The sequence below is a fragment of the Scyliorhinus torazame genome, chromosome 17 (assembly GCF_047496885.1).
Source record: "Scyliorhinus torazame isolate Kashiwa2021f chromosome 17, sScyTor2.1, whole genome shotgun sequence".
Classification (NCBI taxonomy): Eukaryota; Metazoa; Chordata; class Chondrichthyes; order Carcharhiniformes; family Scyliorhinidae; genus Scyliorhinus; species Scyliorhinus torazame.
This window is the reverse complement of record NC_092723.1, coordinates 139,921,847-139,942,231: the sequence shown is the minus strand read 5'-3', so window position 1 is coordinate 139,942,231 and position 20,385 is coordinate 139,921,847. Positions and strand designations below refer to the sequence as shown.

At 44.2% G+C, this 20,385-nt stretch overlaps 1 protein-coding gene across 3 annotated transcripts in view; it reads right to left on the bottom strand.

Moving 5' to 3' along the window:
• Nucleotides 1-2,827: 2,827 nt before the first annotated feature.
• LOC140394196 (ADP-ribosylation factor-binding protein GGA1-like) overlaps nucleotides 2,828-20,385 on the bottom strand; it is a 55,187-nt gene continuing 37,629 nt past the window's right edge. For all 3 annotated transcript variants that reach the window (XM_072481173.1, XM_072481175.1, XM_072481174.1), the window contains exons 12-17: nucleotides 18,958-19,019; nucleotides 18,553-18,680; nucleotides 17,563-17,867; nucleotides 14,847-15,016; nucleotides 14,516-14,626; nucleotides 2,828-6,714 (exon numbers count right to left, since the gene is read on the bottom strand). In XM_072481173.1, coding sequence (XP_072337274.1) covers nucleotides 6,604-6,714; nucleotides 14,516-14,626; nucleotides 14,847-15,016; nucleotides 17,563-17,867; nucleotides 18,553-18,680; nucleotides 18,958-19,019 — 887 coding nt within the window. In that variant the 3' untranslated portion in view covers nucleotides 2,828-6,603. The remainder of the gene's footprint in view (nucleotides 6,715-14,515; nucleotides 14,627-14,846; nucleotides 15,017-17,562; nucleotides 17,868-18,552; nucleotides 18,681-18,957; nucleotides 19,020-20,385) is intronic.

Sequence of the window (20,385 nt, the reverse complement as noted above, 5' to 3'; positions counted from 1 at the left end):
CTTCAGGTCATCAGTCTGTGTATCCTCTGCTCCCATTAGTTCATTGTAAATATCTGAGACTCTTATCCTCACCCCATGAAACCATCCTGTCCTGCCTCCCCTTTTTGCGGGAGGCGTGGGAAGGACAGTACCAGTCTGCGCACTAAATCCCGCACCTGTATCTAAAGTCATTCCCTCCCGCCAGCCCGAACTTCTCCTCCAACGCCCTCATGCTCGGAAAGCTCCCTTCCAGGAACAGATCACTCACCCTCACAATCCCCATCCTCCGCCACAGTCGATACCCACCATCCATGTTCCCCGGGGCAAATCGGTGATTGCCACAGATTGGGGTCCACACCGATGCTCTCACTTCCCCTATATGCCTCCTCCACTGGCCCCAGATCCACAAAGCCGCCACCACTATAGGGCTACACGGAGTACCGCGTCAGTGGGAGCGGCAGAGGCGCCGTAACCAGGGCTGCCAAACTGGTGCCCCCACATGAAGCAGCCTCCATCCGCTCCCAGACGGACCCCGTGCCCACCATCCATTTCCTTAACATCGCTACGTTGGCCTCCCAGTAGTAGTTGCTAAAGTTCGGAAATGCCAGCCCCCCCCCTCCCCTCTGTTCCTTTCGAGCATCACCTTCCTCACCCGCGGGGACTTCCCCGCCCAGACAAATCCCAGGATAATTTTATTCAGCCTCTTGAAGAAGGATCTCGGGATGAAAATGGGGAGACACTGAAATATGAACAAGAATCTCGGGAGAATCATCATCTCTAGTGACAGCGGGAGCACATTCCAAATCCGAACCTCCTCCCTCACTCGTTCCACCAATCGGGACAGGTTGAGCTTATGAAACTTGCTCCAGTCCCGTGCCACCTGTATCCCCAAGTATCTAAAGCTTTCCCCTACCAGCCTGAACAGCAACCCCTTCAGCCTACTCTCCTGCCCCCTCGCCTGAATTACAAACAACTCGCTCTTAGCCATGTTCAATTTATATCCTGAAAACCGGCCAAATTCCCTCAGGATTTCCATGATACCGTCCATCCCCACCATTGGGTCCACTACATATAACAAATCATCCGTGTATAACAAGACTTTATGTTCAACTCCCGCCCCCCCCCACCCCCGGACCAGCCCTTTGAAGCTCTCAGAGCAATTGCCAGCGGCTCTATGGCCAGCGCGAACAGCAGTGGGGAGAGAGGGCAACCCTGTCTTGTCCCGCGGTGCAGCCTGAAGTAATCTGATGTTGTTCTGTTCGTCCTTACACTAGCCTCTGGGGCCTGGTATAACAGCCTAACCCAGTCAATGAACCCCTCCCCGAACCCAAACTGTCCCAGCACCTCCCAAAGATAGTCCCACTCGACCCGGTCAAAAGCCTTTTCCGCATCCATAGCTACCACTATCTCTGCCTCCCTGCTCTCCGGGGGCATCATAATCACATTCAGCAGCCTTCTTAGATTGGCCGCCAGTTGCCTGCCCTTTACGAACCCGGTTTGGTCCTCCGCAATTACGTCCGGTACAGTCCTCAATTCTAGTCGCCAGGATCTTGCCCAGTAACTTAGCATCTGCGTTGATCAAAGAGATCGGCCTATAAGACCCACAGGCCTCCGGGTCTTTATCCCGTTTCAGAATAAGCGAAATAGTGGCCTGCGACATAGTGACCCCTGTCTCTTGCCTCGTTAAAAACCCTGACCAGCACCGGCCCCACTATCTCGGCAAACGTTTTGTAAAACTCCACCAGATACCCATCTGGCCCTGGGGCTTTACCTGACTGCATGACCTTCAGGCCCCCCAGTACCTCTTCGATCCCAACCAGGGCCTCCAGTCCGTCTACCAACCCCTACCCACTCTTGGGAAGGTCAGTCCGTCCTGGAATTGTCTCATCCCCTCCGGTCTCCTGGGGGGTTCCGAAGTGTATAGCTTACTATAAAAGTCCCTAAACACCTTGTTCAGCCCTGCCGGGACCCCACCAGATTTCCCTCCCCATCCGCTATCCTTCCTACTTCCCTAGCCGCTTCTCTCTTCCTTAGTTGTTGCACGAGCATTCTGTTGGCCTTCTGTCCATGCTCATATATCGCGCCTTTTGCCTTTCTAAGCTGCTCTACAGCCTTGCCTATAGTCAGCACCCCGAACCCAGCCTGTAGCCTCTGTTGTTTCCTGAGTAACTCTGAGTAACTCTGGCCTCAGGGACTCTGCATAGCTCCTGTCCGTCCGTAAAATTTCCTGAACCAGTCGGTCCATTTTTGCCCTGTCTGTCCTGTCCCTATGGGCCCGGATTGAGATCAGCTCCCCTCTCACCACTGCCTTCAGTGCCTCCCAGAGCACTACTGCTGAGATTTCTCCGGTATGTTAAAGGTATTTTTAATGTATTAATGCATTAAACTGTGACACGAGTTTGATTTCATCCCAGAAGCTGTTTTGTCCAACAGTGATTGTGGTGAAGGAGATGATCCTTCTTTAACACTTGAGATAACAGCCAGAATTTTAAAAAAATGTTTATTCATAAAATGTTTTTGAAACAATAATATGGATTTTGTAAAGAGCTCTAACCTATTAAGGGATTAAATAAACTAATGAGGTTTGAAACCAACTGTCAATCAATATTGGTTTATGTTTGAATACAATATCAAATCTCTTATTTTTTAAGAGTTTGTCTCCGTTTATGAGACAGTGGGGTTGGCTTTACTCAAGAAAGAATATGTTGAAAGTTACTGACCTACCCAGAACACAAAGCGTCCCCCAGCAGCTAGTGTGGCTACACATTGCTGGGAGTCTGGATAGCGATCATCTGCAGGTCCCAGAGACAGTACAGGAGGACAAGAACGTACCAAAAAAAAAAAAAGAGGCGGTTTAAAAGATTTATTTTACTCTCAGCAGATAGAAATACTAAAACAGACTTGGAGAACAGTATATCAAAGTAAAGCATGAAACTACCCAGTTCACATAAAAGTGCATAATCAATGGCTCTGTTATAGCATACTGCCCAAGTACCAGAAACAGGAGGAGCATATCATAACTACTTGCATTCATATAGTGTACTTAGTGCAGTAAAAGTCCCAAGGCACTTCACAGAAGTGTAATCAGAAAATAAATCAATACCAAGCCAAAGGAGACATAGGACAGATGAGCGAAATGTATGGTAAAGAGGTAGGTTTAAAGGAGCATCATTAAGGAGATACAGAATAAGAAGTGAATTCCAGAGCTTAGGGCCTAGACAGCTGAAGGAACAGCAGTCATTGGATAAGCCATTATAATCATGAGTTCATTTTCCAAGGGTCTCAATTGCACCTCCCTGGTACACACTCCCCTCAGTATAAGGCTCTGAGTTATAACTTCACTCTCAATAGAAAGGCAAGGAACCTACTGCACCATACCAATGGAGAAGTCACATTTTATTGAAATGACAAGGATTTGAAAAATAAATCAAACTTAAATTGAACTTATGTGCAACAGTTCAGTAGTAGGAGCACCTTCTAATCATCCATCTAATCGTACAATCATAGTGATTCCCAACCTCTCCCATTGATTTTCACAGTAACTTCATTGCAGTGTTAATGTAAGCCTACTTGTGACACTAATAAAGATTATTAGATTATTAAAGTGTAGGATTCAGGAAGGAGCATAGTACTTGATTCCCGCACCTATAGATTTCAAGCAAGTCTCCCCACCCCCACCCCCCAGTGATTTAGCATACAATCCGGTGCACAAATTGCAGTCCTTTGCAGCTAAAATATCACAAAACTTCAATACACTTGTGTGCTACAAGGATAAAGGAATTTATTACATGGAACCCAACTTCAGGCATGTCCTAAAGTGCTCTAGATGCTTTGAATCTACTTTAAAGTGCAGACATTGTTAGGCAGAAAACACCAGACATCATGCACAGCAAAATCCCACAATCTTTGTTGATTGAGGGAGGAATGTTAGTACAGGATGCTGGGAGAAATCCTTGCTCTCCTTTCAAATAGTGCCACAGGGTCTTTTACATCCACCGGATCAGATAGATAATATTCAACATCTAGTTGGAAAGATGCACTTCTGACAATACAGCACTTCCTCAGTATTGCACTGAGTATCAGCCCAGATAATGGGCTCAAATCTCCGGAGTGGGACTTGAACCAAAAGTGAGAATGCTACCCACTAAGCAAAGGCTGACACACATTAGATAGAAGTACATTAAAAATTATGGCATACTCGACCAAGTAATTTCCAGGCTCCAAATTTCTAAATATCAGCTGGAGTGCACCTCTATATATTAACATAATTTTACATAATCTGGGTGGTAATGTCATTTAAATGTTTGACAAATCTGCACAGATATAATGTCTGGCAGTTACATTATTGCATTTTCTAAAATTACAAAAATATATATATAAATACACTTTGATTACATTTTCAAGATTAGTTTCTCTCCTTAAAAATGTATTTATTTGACTATATCCAATAACTTGCTTTTGCTTTTTGTAAATTGTCTTTTAGCTTAGAAGTGGCTGTGCAGAATTTCCAGATGGTATTTTCAATGGCGTGAAGTCTCCTAAACCTTACTTTCTGACCACAAGTTAATTTTTTCTGTCAAGGGAATAAGGCAACTGCCACCCTCTGAGAACAGATTGCTATTTCAATTAGGCACTCGAAAACGGATTACTTTCTTCTGTACATTTTGAGCAATGCAAGCACAGAGAAAATTAAAGCCACAAGTGTCTATACTGGACAACCAGTCACTTCATTTATGAAAACCCAGGCCCACAATGGCTGCTGGGAGTCTAGGTGTCACTGTCACCTACTGACCCTTATGCTATTCACACCATGTGTTCCAACTCTGATTACTTCATCACTGGGGCTAGTTTAGCACAGGGCTAAATCGCTGGCTTTTAAAGCAGATCAAGGCAGGCCAGCAGCACGGAATTCTGTAAATTCTATGATAATTCCCGTACCAGCCTCCCCGAACAGGCGCCGGAATGTGGCGACTGGGGGCTTTTCACAGTAACTTCATTTGAAGCCTATTTGTGACAATAAGTGATTTTCATTTCATTTCATATGTAGATAATTCACTGTTGGGGCTAAAGTTCAAATTACTCAAGGATGTGCAATGATTAGAGGGGTTGAATGGCCCATTTCTGTTCCTATGTTCACTCCTTCCCTGAACATTAGCGTCTTCTGTCACATTACCACAGTTGTTGACATATGATGGATTACACATTTTAGACAGCAACCAAACATCCAGCTGCAATTATTGCCAAGGATCCATGGTGTTAAGAGTTGGGGGACCTCAGAACTGAAAATTAAAAGGGTCTTCATCTCCCTTTTAGTGATTGTGTTTGTGCTTGGAGTTTAATTCTGTATCCAAAAGGTGGGAGTGATTGCAGTGAGGATATGTATACTGTGCTTTCCTCCTAGTTGGTTTGCACCTGGATCAGTCCAGGTTGGTCATTAACAAGTCCAGGCAATGGGCCGTTCAGGGTGTTGTTCATCCGGACTGCCTACCTCTATTCCATGGTTACCCTTGCAACCCAGGAGAGGGAGCACACAATGTCCACCGGAACGCTTGAGATTTTCTGGAACGTGGGCTCCAGTGGGGGTTGGAGTGCATCATTACCCCTCAAAATGGAATTTTGTTTTAATAAGTTTCCTTTCATTTTGTTTTAGTTGTAATAATGTTTTGAACCCCTTTTGATGGGGTTCATAATTTATTTATTCTTTAATTTATTTCTCATTTTTTGAGTATACAAAGTATACAGCATGCTTTGTAAACTAGTGACATCTGCTGGTAGAACACAAAAGCTCCAACACCCCAAATAATAACATCTGTGCAAATTTCCACTACTTCCATCTTCCAAGCAGTGGCTGCCAGATAGCCCTGCATCTAATCAAATAGAAGCCCAACTCGCTGGTGGTGTGCTGAGTGAACTGCAACAGATCACTCCAGGGGTGAGGGTCAGGAAACAGAGTATTCCTGGTATAAGGGGGAAAATGCATTAGGACTGGTGGCCTCTCCAATACTCAGTGGGTAAATGGCACTTCAGAGTGTGGCACTGAGCCACAGAAATGAAAATATATAACTGAGGTTGGGGAGGGTAGGGGTGCAGGTCACAAAGTGAGAGCATGTTCCCAATTATTGATGTTGGGTGTACAATCTATCTGTGCGAGGGAAAGCATTCCTTATGTGTGGGGCTGCAATGCCTAGCATAACTGTAAGGGACGAGAGTGTCCCCTACATTTTGACATTGTATATGTGCTGTAACTGCTGTGGGTGGGGAGAGTAATCCAGTCGATGCTGGGTGTGCAGTACTTATGGTGGGTGGGCAGGGATTGCACTCCTACCTATGCAACATAGCAAGCAAGAGTGACCACATGTCTTCATCTGCTCGAGCACCAATTCTAGAGAAAGGAGTAAACAAGAAGCAACATGGCAAAATTGCGCCTGGAGCTGCCTAAAGTTGCAGCATTTCCTTGTGAAAATAAAATTATCCCAACAATCGCCAATCACTCTCGGAGTAGAATCTAATATAATTCAAGGGAATTCTGTTGTTAAGAAAAACGGTGATGATCTTTCATGTTTAGGGGTGGTGCCCTCCGTCTCTGCATCCTCCTATGGTTCTCATGCTAATCCTGTTCACTTCTCACAGACTGCCCCAGGTCTCCGTGGCTGGGAATTCAGTAACCTCCCCGACTTCTGTGAAGGGCTGTTCTGCCAAAGTGTAGAGTAGCTGAAAACGCAAACGAACCTTTTCCTGAAAATGGGCACAAAACATAATATAATAATTAATAAATAACCACAATCTACACACTGGGATTGCCAACTCTCCAGCTTTGCCCCGGAGTCTCCAGGAATGAAATTAGTCTTGAGGACACAGCTACGAGCAATTCTCAGGGGAAACATGATCATGGGACATTAACATTTTCTTTGAATGCTTTTGTTTATTATTGAGAAAAATATTGGAGATGGGGAAAAGCCATGACTGGTGGTCAAGAATCATCCGATCAATCGATGGTGAGCCTGCTCAATGTCCAATTGGCTTAGAAAGTACTGGCTTGTACTGACGAACCAATGGAGTTGGGGAGGTAATGCATCATGAGGATGGGCCTGTTCAGAAGCCTATGTTGGGAGTGTGCAATCAGTTAGAGGTCACTTGACAAATACGTTTCACCAATACATTCTCCCAGAGATAGAAACCCTGACATCAAGTGGATCCCTAACCTTTACACTGACCTCAGCCACAAGACTACAAGGTGCTTGTAATGGAACCAACTCTGTTTCACCAAAATAAACAATTTTCAACTCAATGAACATTGAGCAGGGCTGGACCATACTTTTCCTTGAGCCTACTCTGCCATTCAATATGATTATAGGTGATCTTTTAACTCCATTTTCCTGCCTGCTCCCTCTATCACTCACGTCTCAAAGTCACCAAAAATATGTCAATCTCAGATTTACATATCCTCAATCATGTTGCAGACACAACCCTCTTTGATCGAGAATGCCAAAGATTCACAACCTTTTCAGTAAAAACATTTCTTCTCATCCCAATCCTAAATGATCAACCCCTTATTTTGAGACAGCGCCCCAGTGTTCTAGATGTCAAGCCAGGAGAACACAATCTCTCACCGTCCACACTGCCAGGCTTCTCAAAAATCTTTTGATGAGATAACCTCTCATTCTTCTAAATTCAAGAGCGTGTAGGCCCAATTTACTCAGCCGCTCAACAATCTTCATTATACTGCCTCAAATGTAAATATATCCTTCCTTAAATTAGGAAGACCAAAAGTGTGCACAATACTCCAGTGTAGTCTCACCAAATCCCGGTGACTTCTTTATTATTGTACTTCAATCCCCTTGTAACAAAGGCCAGCATGCAATATGTTTTGCTAATTGCGTGCTGTATCTGCAAGCTAACTTTTTCTGTTCCTTGTACAAGCACACCCAACTCTGAACATTAACGTCCAAAAGTTTCATGTTTTAAAATAATATTCTGTTTAGGACTTCACACTTCTACACATTATACCCTTATCGTTCACCTTGTTGCCTATTCACTTAATCTGTCTAGATCCTTTGCAGCCTCTTTCTGCCCTCCTTGCAGCTTGCATTACCTAGCTTTGTATTGTCAGGAAACTTAGATACATTGCTGCCTGTCTCTTTATCCAAGTCATTAATAGATTGTAAATAACAGAGGCTCCACCACTGACCATTGTGGCACTCCACTCTACAATTTGAGAGAGGAAGAAATGAGACAAAAGTAAAATTATTAAAAACTGTTTCCTTAGGGGAGCAGAAGTGGATCCAATTTCACATTGAGGTTTTGGATCAGGAGGGGCATCAGTGTTGCCTGGGAGTTTCCATTAATTGAAGATTAATCTCCTGGACACTGCTGCATGTTAGACGTTTTAGTTGCTGTGATATGAAGAGTCTAAAGTTCTGTTCCTTTTCCACAAACACACATTTATTTCCTTCCAACAGCCTTTGCACAAAACTCTCACTATACATCACCTGACAGAGGCCACCTGAAGCCCCTTTACATATCAGTGTCAATTAATGGATCCTTAACATAAATTAGACAACTAATTGCAATGTCTCTTAACCCATTACTTAACAGTCTCCCCTTCCTTGGAGAAAAAAAAACTTAGGTGAAAACAAAATTTCAAGAAACTCAAAAACACACACACGATTTCCCCCCCCTTTTTTTTTCTTTGGACAAGAAAGAAAAGAAAAGTCACAAGAAACAAGCGCCCTTCATTAACAATATCCACAAGTTTCTGTGAACTCACCCCTCTTTTCATAAAACAGTCTGACAGTTGATAGCTCCTGTCGACCCATTTAATTTTTGTTATTTCCCCTCTGTCCAACATCTGCTTCAAACTTGCGATGCCTATCCGTAACCTCTTTTCATTGACACTTTTTGTAGAGTGCACATTTTCCCACAGGGATTTATTGCCAATGTGACAGTCAATAGGTATATTACCCAAATCCCCTAATCCCAAAATTTCTGTCAATATCATACTTATATAAAAGGCCATATCCACCGCCTCTACAAGGCTTAACGTCTCAGCAGCCAAAGTGCTTTTTACCACTCTCCTTATTTTCTTTGTTTCCCACACAAGTGGGCAACATTTACCATTGTTCCCCAAAAGGAAAATTATAAAACCTCCTGCGCTTGAAACCCCATCACATAAATTTGCGTAGGACGCATCACTATAAACTATGAGTTTCAAGTGCCTAAGGTCACCTAAAACCGCTTCAAAACACACTCCTGCATTTTTAGTTTGGCCAACGCTTTATTTGCTCTTATTATGTCTTCCACTTTGGTATCATTCATTTTTGTACTCAACTCTAAGACATCAAAACTCACGTCCGGTCTAGTCTGTCTACCTAACCAGTTCAGTTGCCCAATTAAACTTCGTAGTTGCTCTTTTTCTATCTTTGAAACCATTGCATCTTTTTGTGAAACTCGGCCACGACTAATTGCTATTGGGCTGATGCTTTCCAAATAAGATTGCTGACGTAAAGTTGCCCCTAACTTAGTCTGGCCAATTTCCAGTCCAATATATTTAAATGCACCGGAAGCCTGACTTCCAACCCTGAATTCTTTCCTCAAACCAGAGATTACAATAGCTTCAAAATCACTAGTCCCACCCCACAAAAATCATCGACATGCATCATAAAAATGCCAGAAAGATTTCCTTTATAGTGCCAGTAAAACATTGCAGGATCTGCTTTCAACTGGCAACAGCCTAACTTTAACAAAACTGACCTTACCGAAAAATACCAGAATCTAGATGCATCATTTAATCCATATACACATTTGTTCAACTTCCAGAGTACCCCTTCTGTGTTAGCTGCTTCTTTAGGAGGACGGAGAAAAATGTCTCTCTGGAGCTGATGCCCCTGCAAAAAGGCAGCTTTTATATCTATAGATTTGCATTCCCATGCCTTTGTGGCTAATAGAGCCAAGAAGATCTTTAAAATAACCTTTCCTGCTGTAGGTGAAACTACCCTTAAATCCTGATCTTCTAAGTTTTCTTCAAATCCCCTTGCCACAAGCCTGGTCTTTGCCTTATAAGTTCCATCTGGAAGACACTTTTCCGTGCAAATCCATCTGTGGGATAGAGCTCTTTGTCCCCTATTCAGTACTTCCGTGTATACCCCAAATTCACTCCAACTATGCAATTCTTGCTGTTTAGCTTCTTTGATAACTTTTTCATCTAATTTATTTGAAGCCACCAAAATCTCACGTGCATGTGAGCTTCTACTCCTATTAGTATTTGTAGTCTTACTCATGTTCCGAGATGTTGATAAACTACGTCCCCTCTCCTGCCTGGTATCTCGTTCTGTACTGATACTGCTTGATCTTTCCCTTCTGCTGTGGGATGTCCTCTCAGTAGTTCTCGACCTTTTCCTGCGGACCTGTTCAGTATCCGATGTACTATCTGAACTGGCACTGCGTTTCTGTGCCCTCCATTTTTGAACTTCGTTTTCCCAATCGATTGTCTTGACTCCTTCCCCTGAATGCTGTACATTCAACCAATGTTTATACTTTCCAGTGGCCTTCCCTGCTCTACTAATAACAGTTGCATCCTTCCATTGACTAGACCCTTCAGGCAAGTATGTCACTTTTGTACCAACTTTTGGCAGTTGCCCTTTCGGAAAAATGGCCTGTTCTAATTCATCAGAAGTGTTGTGTTCCTCCACAGAAATCCTGTCTATATTAGTTAATTGGTCCTCATAGTTCTGTAACACATGCGTACCAGATGACTCTGGTTCCTCGTCATGGCTGTCTGCTCTGTCTAAGTTTGAAAATTTGTAATCTGTACTCATTATCCTTGATGAATGTACCCTAACAGTTTGATTACCATGTTGCAAAATAATTGTTTTGCCATCTATGCCTATGATCTTCCCTGGGCCTTTCCATTCATTAGAATTGTCTCTCTTATAGTATACCATGCCTCCTTGCTGAAAAACGGCATCTGATGGCCGTACGTTATGTCTTAAAGCTCTGCGAATTCTTTCAGAGACTTCTGCTTCCAAAAAAGCTTTTCTACTGCGATGTAATGCATTTAAATGTTCAGCAAAACCAGAGCTAATTGTAGTCCCCTCCCAAGCTGGAGGTTGGTCATCCAAAATGGACGGAATTTTAGGATTTTTACCAAACACTAACTGATAAGGACTATAGCCCCCAACCATCTGCAATGAATTCTTTGCATGTACTGCCCATGCTAAAGCTGAATTTAGCCTGCAATTTGGTCGATCTGCCAAAATTTTCCGAAGCATGTCATCGATGACAGCATGATTTCTTTCACAGACACCATTACTAAATGGGCTTTCTCCAGCCGTATTCATAACTCTGATATTCATGTTTTCACACATATCCCTAAACTCATCATGAGCAAATTCTCCCCCATTGTCCGTAAGGAATTTTGCCGGTGGACCCATTCCTGTCCCTATCGACTTTTCCACGATTTGATCCAGAATTACTCTCTTTTCTTTACTTCGTACAATCGTTGATTGACTAAATCTGGTTGCTAAATCTACAAAATGCAAAATAAATATATTATTTACTTTATCCCAGATTTTAAGGTCCATGGCCACAATGTTGTTAAAATCCCTGGCCAAAGGTAGGGTTACTATCGGTCGTGCTGGTATACATAGAATTTACAGTGCAGAAGGAGGCCATTCGGCCCATCGAGTCTGCACCAGCTCTTGGAAAGAGCACCCCACCCAAGGTCAACACCTCCACCCTATCCCCATAACCCAGTAACCCCACCCAACACCAAGGGCAATTTTGGACACTAAGGGCAATTTATCATGGCCAATCCACCTAACCTGCACATCTTTGGACTGTGGGAGGAAACCGGAGCACCCGGAGGAAACCCACGCACACACGGGGAGGATGTGCAAACTCCGCACAGGCAGTAACCCAAGCCGGAATCGAACCTGGGACCCTGGAGCTGTGAAGCAATTGTGCTATCCACAATGCTACCGTGCTGCCCACCTTCTGTACTTCCTACAAACTTCACAGCGGTCACTAACCTGTTCTATCAGTTTAGTATAGTCGTCATCCCTTACCCCTGCATCCTTTAATAAATTTTTCGGCCTCCGAGGAGACGGATGTGCAAATTGCCTATGCAGTTTTAATACCACAAGCTTTTTATCAGCTAAAGTCCCATTTTCAACTTCCATTAACACATCCTTAACCACTCTACTTGAATTATTATTTGTCAGTAATGGAATACAATAGTGCCCCGACTGTGTAAATTGTAAGTCCACCGTCTTTCCAAACACTGTTGCCTTATCCTGTTCCATATCCAGTTTCATGTGTGCTTTCTTCATCGACAGTCTGCTCAGAAGCAAAGGTATCTCACTTGATACAACATCCGTGCTAATGAAATGATTCACTCCGGCAATATTGCAAGGGATCACCACTCTTTTCAGCGACTTCAGAGTATTATCATCCCCAAACCTGAAACTTGTGGAACTTTCAAATTCCTTAACCTTGTTACGATTTTCAGCATTCAAAGAGTCCAGGTACCATTTTAACCAATCAATCCCACACATCATAGATGTGCAGCCACTGTCCAATACAGCACAGTTGAAGGATTCTGCAACCAACACCCTCATTACCGGCGTAAAACTGCTTGTCAATAGGACAATGCCTTCTTTCTGGTCACTATCTTTTTCCTCTTCTGACTCTTCCGTGTCATGTGTCGCTTCAAACACTCTATCATAACGAGTTGGACAATTGAAAGTATAATGGTATTGAGAGTCACATCGAAAACATCGATTTATCATGCCCCGTGCATTTCTGGGGTTCATCTTCCTATTGTAGGTTCTAACTGGGTTTCTGTCTTCATAATTTCCTTGTCTCGGTCTCCTTCTATAGTCTTGAGCCCTGTTCGTAGCCATACGATTTCGCCATCCTGTTAGTAAGGTATCTTCCATATTCTGCACCCGGAGGAAACCCAGGCTGACCTATTTGGGTCATCAGAGCCATCGGAATCGAATGTTTCCCCAGAGACTTTTGTAAAGCTTTTGTCATCTGTTCAAATAAGGTATCCTTATCAGTAAACTGAACTCCTGTCAAAACCAGGAGCCTATCCATGTTGCTCACTCGAGCACAGTCAAGTAATTTAAAGGCCAACACAGACTGTGGAAATTCCAGGTTGTGTTTCTGCAGTCTTTTATATAGTCTGCCAAATTCCATTATATAGTCTTCCATGGAGATATCCTCCATTTTCCGGAACTTATCAAAATCCGACCATGCTTCATACGCACTTAACAAGTCATCTTTCTTATAAATCTTATCCATATAATGTAATAAAGTCTCCAGACCTTCTTCTGAGTCTAACTCTTCCAATTCCAGCTCAGAAAGCACTTTGTTTCGGATTTTACTGCCATATGGTAGAGAAAGAGCCAATGCTATACCTTGTTTTCTCTTTCCCAAAGCAGTTACTTTAGTCCACATAACTACTGCACTTCTCCATTGGTCGTATGATTCCCTTTCAGAAAATAAGGGAGGATAGTCATATCCAGCCATCTTTATCCTGGGTTCAGCCATGTATCTTTTCTTTTTCCCTTCTCACTCACTCCTTGGTTTGATCTGGAAAAGTTGTATCTTTCAACCCTTCACATTTACACAGCAACCATCCTCTGCTACCAATTTGTTAGACGTTTTAGTTGCTGTGATATGAAGAGTCTAAAGTAATGTTCCTTTTTCACAAACACATTTATTTCCTTCCAACAGCCTTTGCACAAAACTCTAACTATACATCACCTGCCAGAGGCCACCTGAAGCCCCTTTACATATCAGTGTCAATTAATGGATCCTTAACATAAATGAGACAACTAATTGCAATGTCTCTTAACCCATTACTTAACACTGCAGGAAGAATACTACCATGGCAAACAAAAAAATGTTGGCAATGGAGGGGAAAAGGCCAGTGACTAACCATCCAATCAGCTAAGGAAAGGTTGGTTTGCTTTCCAATGGTGGGGTATGCAGTGAGTGGTTAGGATCTGGAAAGCACAGTCTCGAAGACAGCTTTCAAAAGGGAATTGGATAAATTACTTGAAGAGAAAGAAAATTGCATGGTGACAGGGAACGGATAGGTGAGTGGAACTAATGGAGTTGCTCTTGCAAAGATCCAGCATCAACACAATGGTCCAAATGGCCTCCTTCAGTGCTGTAGCCATTCTATGATTCAAATGCAGTACGTGATCAAGTCAAGCGTATGGGTAACCAATATGCAGGAACACAGTATTTGGCAAGGTCAAGAGAACAAGCAACCAAATGGCCGGGGTTGACACGGTGGTGCAGTGTTGACGGTGCCGAGGACCCGGGTTCGATCCCAGCCTTGGGAGTTTGCACAATCTCCCCGTGTCTGCGTGGGTCTCACCCCCACATCCCAAAGATATGTAGGGTAGGTGGACTGGCGACGCTAAATTGCCCCTTTAAATAAATGGCAGGAGGTAATGTAATTAAACCTTCCTGAATACTTCCAGAGTTGGTTTATTGAAAGCAAGATATCCATCAAATCCCTTACCTTCTGGGGGTTAGCAAGAAGCATAACCTGTGAGATGACAGGAGGTGGGAGTACAGGATTAAATGCAGGAAGTGCTGTGCCGGAGGCAGGCTGCAACTTCACCTTCATCACCTGGAAACAAACGAATACCCAGAGCAGTGAGAGATCAGTCACAACTCCTCCAACTAAATACATGGGAGGTCACACTGCAGCAGAGAAATGGAGTAGACCTCCCTCAGGCACAAGGCACAGCCAAAGCACACATCAGCAACAATCATACACAATTAAATTTAGATGTGATTTATATTAGTGAAGCCACATAAACACAAGCATCTGCAATGAACAGCCTTACCTTTGGCACTGCAGCTTGGAACATGATATTCTTTATGGGTGTTGGCGCTGAGCTCAACAGTGTGATGACAACAACCAAAAGATCAGGTCTCCCGGGTGGAGGGGCTTTAGCAAAGTTGAACAGGACTCGGAAACCATCTTTGTCTAATACTGTAACGGGCGGAACAGTACCTGCGGGTTTAACAGGGAAGGATGTTATGCCAGCTGTGCCACAGAGATAGACACTGGGAGCGTGCCCTGCTCTTCTGGTTGATCTTTGCAGGATGAGGCCATGATGAGATCAGCGAAGATTGTATTGAACAGGGGAGCAGGCTTGAGTGGCTAAATTGACTGCTTCAGCTCCTAATTATTATGTTCTAAGAAAGAACTATTCTGTCTAATTCCGCCATCCAGCTATTGGTCTGTAGCCCTGTAGGCAACAGCACTTCAAGCACAAATCTGGTGGTATTAATTAATAAGGGGATCATAGTTAAGGGGAGAAGGCTGGAGAATGGCCATGATTGAATGGAGGAACTGACGCGATGGGCCGAATGGCCTAATTTTGCTCCTATATCTTATGGTCTACAGTATGCAGACTAAAACTGACCTCCTTACCCCATACTGGAAGGGGAGGGTGGGAACATCTCTAATCCAGGCATACCATCTCTGATTGGTATCCAGAGCCCCATCATCAGCAGCCATATCTTCAGCTGCGGCGGGCTGAACCTCAAGAGTTCCATCCCTAAATGTCTCCATCTCTCTACCTATCTCTGACCCTAAACTTGTCCATCTCCCTGACCCTAAATTTCTCCATCTCTTCCTCTCTCTGATCCTTTAAGACAATATTTAAAACTCACCTCTTTGACCAAGCTTTGGTTCACATGTACCCAAGTATCAAATTTTATCTGATTACACTCCTGCGAAGAATTTTGGGACAATTTACTGCGTTGAAGATCCATATAAATGCTAGTTGTGGCTGTACCAGGTACTGAAGATAGCGGTAAAGCACAGATGAGGAGGGCCATTTGGCCCATCAAGCTGATCCACAGGTGCTCAATAGGAGTGTCTAACCTCCATTTCCCTTCTTCAGTCCTTTCCAGCCACTGAGCCCTGTGTATTGTTGGGATTTTTTTTCAATTTAGAGCACCCAATTCATTTTTTTCCAATTAAGGGACAATTTAGCGTGGCTAATCCACCTACTCTACACATCTTTGGGTTGTGGGGGTGAAACCCCCGCAAACACGGGGAGAATGTGCAAACTGCACACGGACAGTGACCCAGAGCCGGGATCGAACCTGGGACCTCGGTGCCGTGAGGCCACAGGGCTAACCCACTGCGCCACCGTGCTGCCCAGTGTATTGTTAGGATACTGTTATAAACCTTTGTCCTGCGGGTTCTTCTTAACCGCTGCCCTGCTGACTGCCTTTGATCGACCGTCTTTTTGCTAGTGGCTACAACTCTGAGATTTTTGCTTAAACTACGAACTTTAGGCAAACCTGAAACACCCCTGGTTTAATGGACTTGCCCAGGACTTCCCTGTTGGTTTTGTGGCAGAGCCCATGATATCTATAATCAGTGTGATAGACTTGGCAAGCAGCCAATAAGTGAATCTGAAATTCTGAACAATCCCCTGTTGCTGCTTGCGATTGGTAGAGTCATTCAGAATCTTCTGGAAGAAAGGCAGGCCACCTGAAGAGCTCCATTTTCTCCTCAATTCGGAAAAGAGTTCAACCTGGAAGCAGCTGGAAGATACACTCGCCCTCTGCGCTCTCTCTCTCTCTGCCAGGCGATTTTAAAAGCTCCTAATCAGGTCTGCAAAGGCACTCCTCTTTAAAAGACAGACAGCAGTCAGAACTGTGAAGGGAAAATTGCAAGCAGTTTCTCAACTAGGTCTGTGATCCTTTAATCCTCTGGCAGAATGGCAAAGAACCCAATCCGAGAACACTCTTTATGATATAGCCGGCGTTTCTATACAGAGATCAGGCAAACGGAAAACGCTAAAATTCTCAGGTTTAAAGGTTTAGTAAAATCTCAGGGAGACAGGGGTTCTATCTAGTGGTCAGAGGCCAGAATTGCACTGACCCGAATCTCCTGTCTGGGCTCTATCTGGTGATCAGAGGTCAGAATTGCATCGACCTGAATCTCTTATAATGAACCAATTCCCCAGAGCGCCACATTTGGAGGAGACCGGAACCTACAGACGCCACAACTGCTGCAGCGAAGAGTCATCTCAACCCTTTCCCTTCAATTCCCATTATCCAAACCTTTTCTTCACTGTGTGTCTGTATTGTGTGTGTCTGGGTGGGACAGGCTTCTGGGTATAGGTAGACTAGTAGATCACTGTTCTGTTATTTCCTTTATACGTCCATCTTTTCCTCCTGATATATATAAATGTGTTAATGTTTTACTTATAAATCTGGTAATTGGAGCAGTCAAGGGTTAAAGATTTCAGGAAAACAATTGGTTAATTCACTTCTGTAGGGATTCCAGGGTGTGTGGGGCTGGAACAGACCGCACACTTGCCCAGGGTGTTGTAACAGTATGTCAAAGACTGCTTGTTGACAACAGCCCTAAAGTTCACTAAGAAAACTGCATCTCCACCATTGAATGCTGTTATCACTTTGAACACCATTACTTCCCATCCCCACCTGTCAAAACACAGGAGGGTTGGAATCCCTCTCTATTGATGAACAGAAATGGTCATGCCTCGTCTTTCCCATCTCTCATATTGCACCTACTTGCTTTGATGCTCTCCAAAGGCACAAAGACATTCTTCAAGGCGAGGTCATTGGTGCCAACTTGCTGGGGACTGGCAGGCGAGGGGTTCTGAGGCGAGGCAGGCATAGTGTGCAGTAACTGGGATGGAGAGTTCTGGCAGAACCCTGGTGCTCCAGAAGATGGCATTGTCCATTGTGGGAGAAGAGCTGGCGCTGTGAGCTGAGCTGACACTGCAGGAGCATTGGGATTCATGGCTGTAGCCAACTGGTGCGTTAGAGCCTGGTTCTGAAGTTCATTCAGCGTTGGTTTCACTTGCGGCTGGTCCCTGATCGGATAACAAAAATGATATTGTTATTTTGAAAGGAAGAAGAGATTTAAATTTTTTGATTGTTTTTGGTGCTTTGCTCCCTGAATTTTTTTTTGATTTTGCTAAGAGCTCTGAGATGCACTTCAAAAATTAATAGTGCAGAGTTCTGCACTGTCAGTGGGGAGCACTGAAAAAGTAGAATACTCCACTATCAAAGAGGCAGCACTGGGAGATCTGCACCGTCATGGGGTAGCACCAAGAGAGTGCTCCACTATCAAAGGGGTAGCACTGAAGGGCTCTGCACTGTCAGGGGGCAGCACTGAAGTGTAGAGTATCCACTATCAAAGGTAGCACTGAGGGAGCTCTGCAATGTCTGGGGGTAGCACATGAGGGAGTGCCCAACTATCAAAGGGGCAGCACTAGTGGAGCTCTGCACTGCCAGGAGTTCTACTGAGAGTGTACAGCACCATCAGGGGTAGTACTGAAGGAATGTGGCACTATTGGAGGCAATGCTGACGGAGCATGACACCGTCAGAGGGTAAGCACTGAGGGAGTGTTGAACTGTAGCTGGAGTAGTACTGAGGGAGTGCAGTACTATTGGATGACAGTATTGAGGGACTGCAACAATGAAAGAGACAGAAAATGAACGAAAGAGAGAAAAACAAATAGACAGAAAGTCAGAGGAATAGTTGCTGGTTCTCACCATCGGAATGCCGGAGCTCGAGGTCCCAGAGATTGTGCCATCAATGACCTCCCCAGCAGGTCCAGGCCCGCCAGGCCTCTACTCCCATTGGTCGTGGAACTTGATATGGTTACAGTCGGAGTTGCTTCCTGCAATATTAATGACACAGCAGCACACTGAGAATTACTTCACGGAATGTAACAGGAGCAAATCTTTATATAAGTTCTGTCTGGGGAGAAACGGATTGTGGGAGCATCAGGGAGGGGCTCCCTAAACCTTCTCTTGTATGATACACTCACCCATTCAATCAACACATCAAACAAACACACTAACTCACTCAATATATCCAACACCTATTCATTCTATCAAAGTACAGGTCATGCAGCAGAGGAAAAGGAAAGGCATACAGTTCCTTACGTGACTTACCTCAAAGGAGTTCCAATTCACGGATCCTTGTTCTTGCCGCAGCAGTGGGGGGTCATTCAGGTCTGGAAGAGCAATGTGCCACTGAGTTACTGTACAGAAGCTAGCCCCACCCTTCCAAACATTCAGCCCCTCACGGAGAGTGATCTCTTTGGGTACCAATCCATTATTTGATACATAATTCCTTGGAAAGAGTGATCAGTGGAGGCAACATCAATCAATTTTAATCTACATTTTAGATTAAAGTATGTTTCTCTGAATAACCAAAGGGGGTAAAGAAGGAAAGCAGTCAATTATTCCAAAACTTGTGTCACAGACCCCTGGGCTAGTGTGCAGTCAATTCCAGCCTCACTTGGCCCGGGGTTCCAACACCGGTGAAATTAAAGCTATTTAATTTTACGACACCCTGGGCGAGTGCGCAGTCAGTTCCAGCTCCACAGACGCCGGAGTCCCAGCATAAGCGAATGAACCAATACTTTGTGTTTCCCTAAGATCTGTAACCCTCAACTTCTCCAATGAGTTACAGACACCAGATTTATAAGTAGAACACCAACAAACTGTTCATTAATAAGAGGAAAAGATGAATATATAAAGGAATAACAGAGCAATGGTCTACTAATCTACCTATTCCCCAAGCCCCATCCCACCCTCCACCCGGACACACACAAAACAGACACATGGTACGGGTAAGAGGATTTTTTAAAAACGGGGATTAAAGGGAAAGGTTTGTGGTTGTGGCCTCTGGTGAATAGATTCATTCAAGAGAGTTGGAGGTCGGTGCTTCAGTCCTTCGACCATCAAATGGTGTTTCATAGAAGAGTTCCAGGTCGGTGCAATTCTGCCCTCCTGCCACCAGGTGGGGCTTTACACTAGATTCAGGTCAATGCAAAACCATTCTCTACCATGAGGTGGAGCCTCTGCCTACCTGAGATATTACAGGGCTTTACATCTGAACATTTGCAGGCCTTTCATTTGCCTGATTTCTGTGCACAAATTCTGGCTGTATTATAAAGAGTACTCTCAGTTTAAGATTCAATTTGAGCTCTTCCAAGCCCCTCAGAGAGAAGATTGAAAAGTTACAGACCTGGTGAGTGACTGTTTGTTTTCTTACTCCAGAAGCTCTCCAAACCGGAGTGCTGCCTGTGACTTTTCGCCTGGAGAGCCTTCAAAGAACGGGCTTGGAGGTTTCAGAAATCGCCTGTCCGAGAGAGAGAAAGAGCAGATAGAGAGAGCGAGAGAGCACAAGAGATAGAGAGAGGGAGTGCCAGCCTTCCAGCTGCGACCTGGCTGAATCCTTTTCAGAACTGACAAGATGGCCCTGGCTTCTCCTGCTCCAGAATTTCTGAAAAGCTCTACCAATCCCAGACAACAATAGGAGATGGCTGAGAAGTCTACATTCACCAGTTTGTTGCTTGCCAAGTCTATCAAATC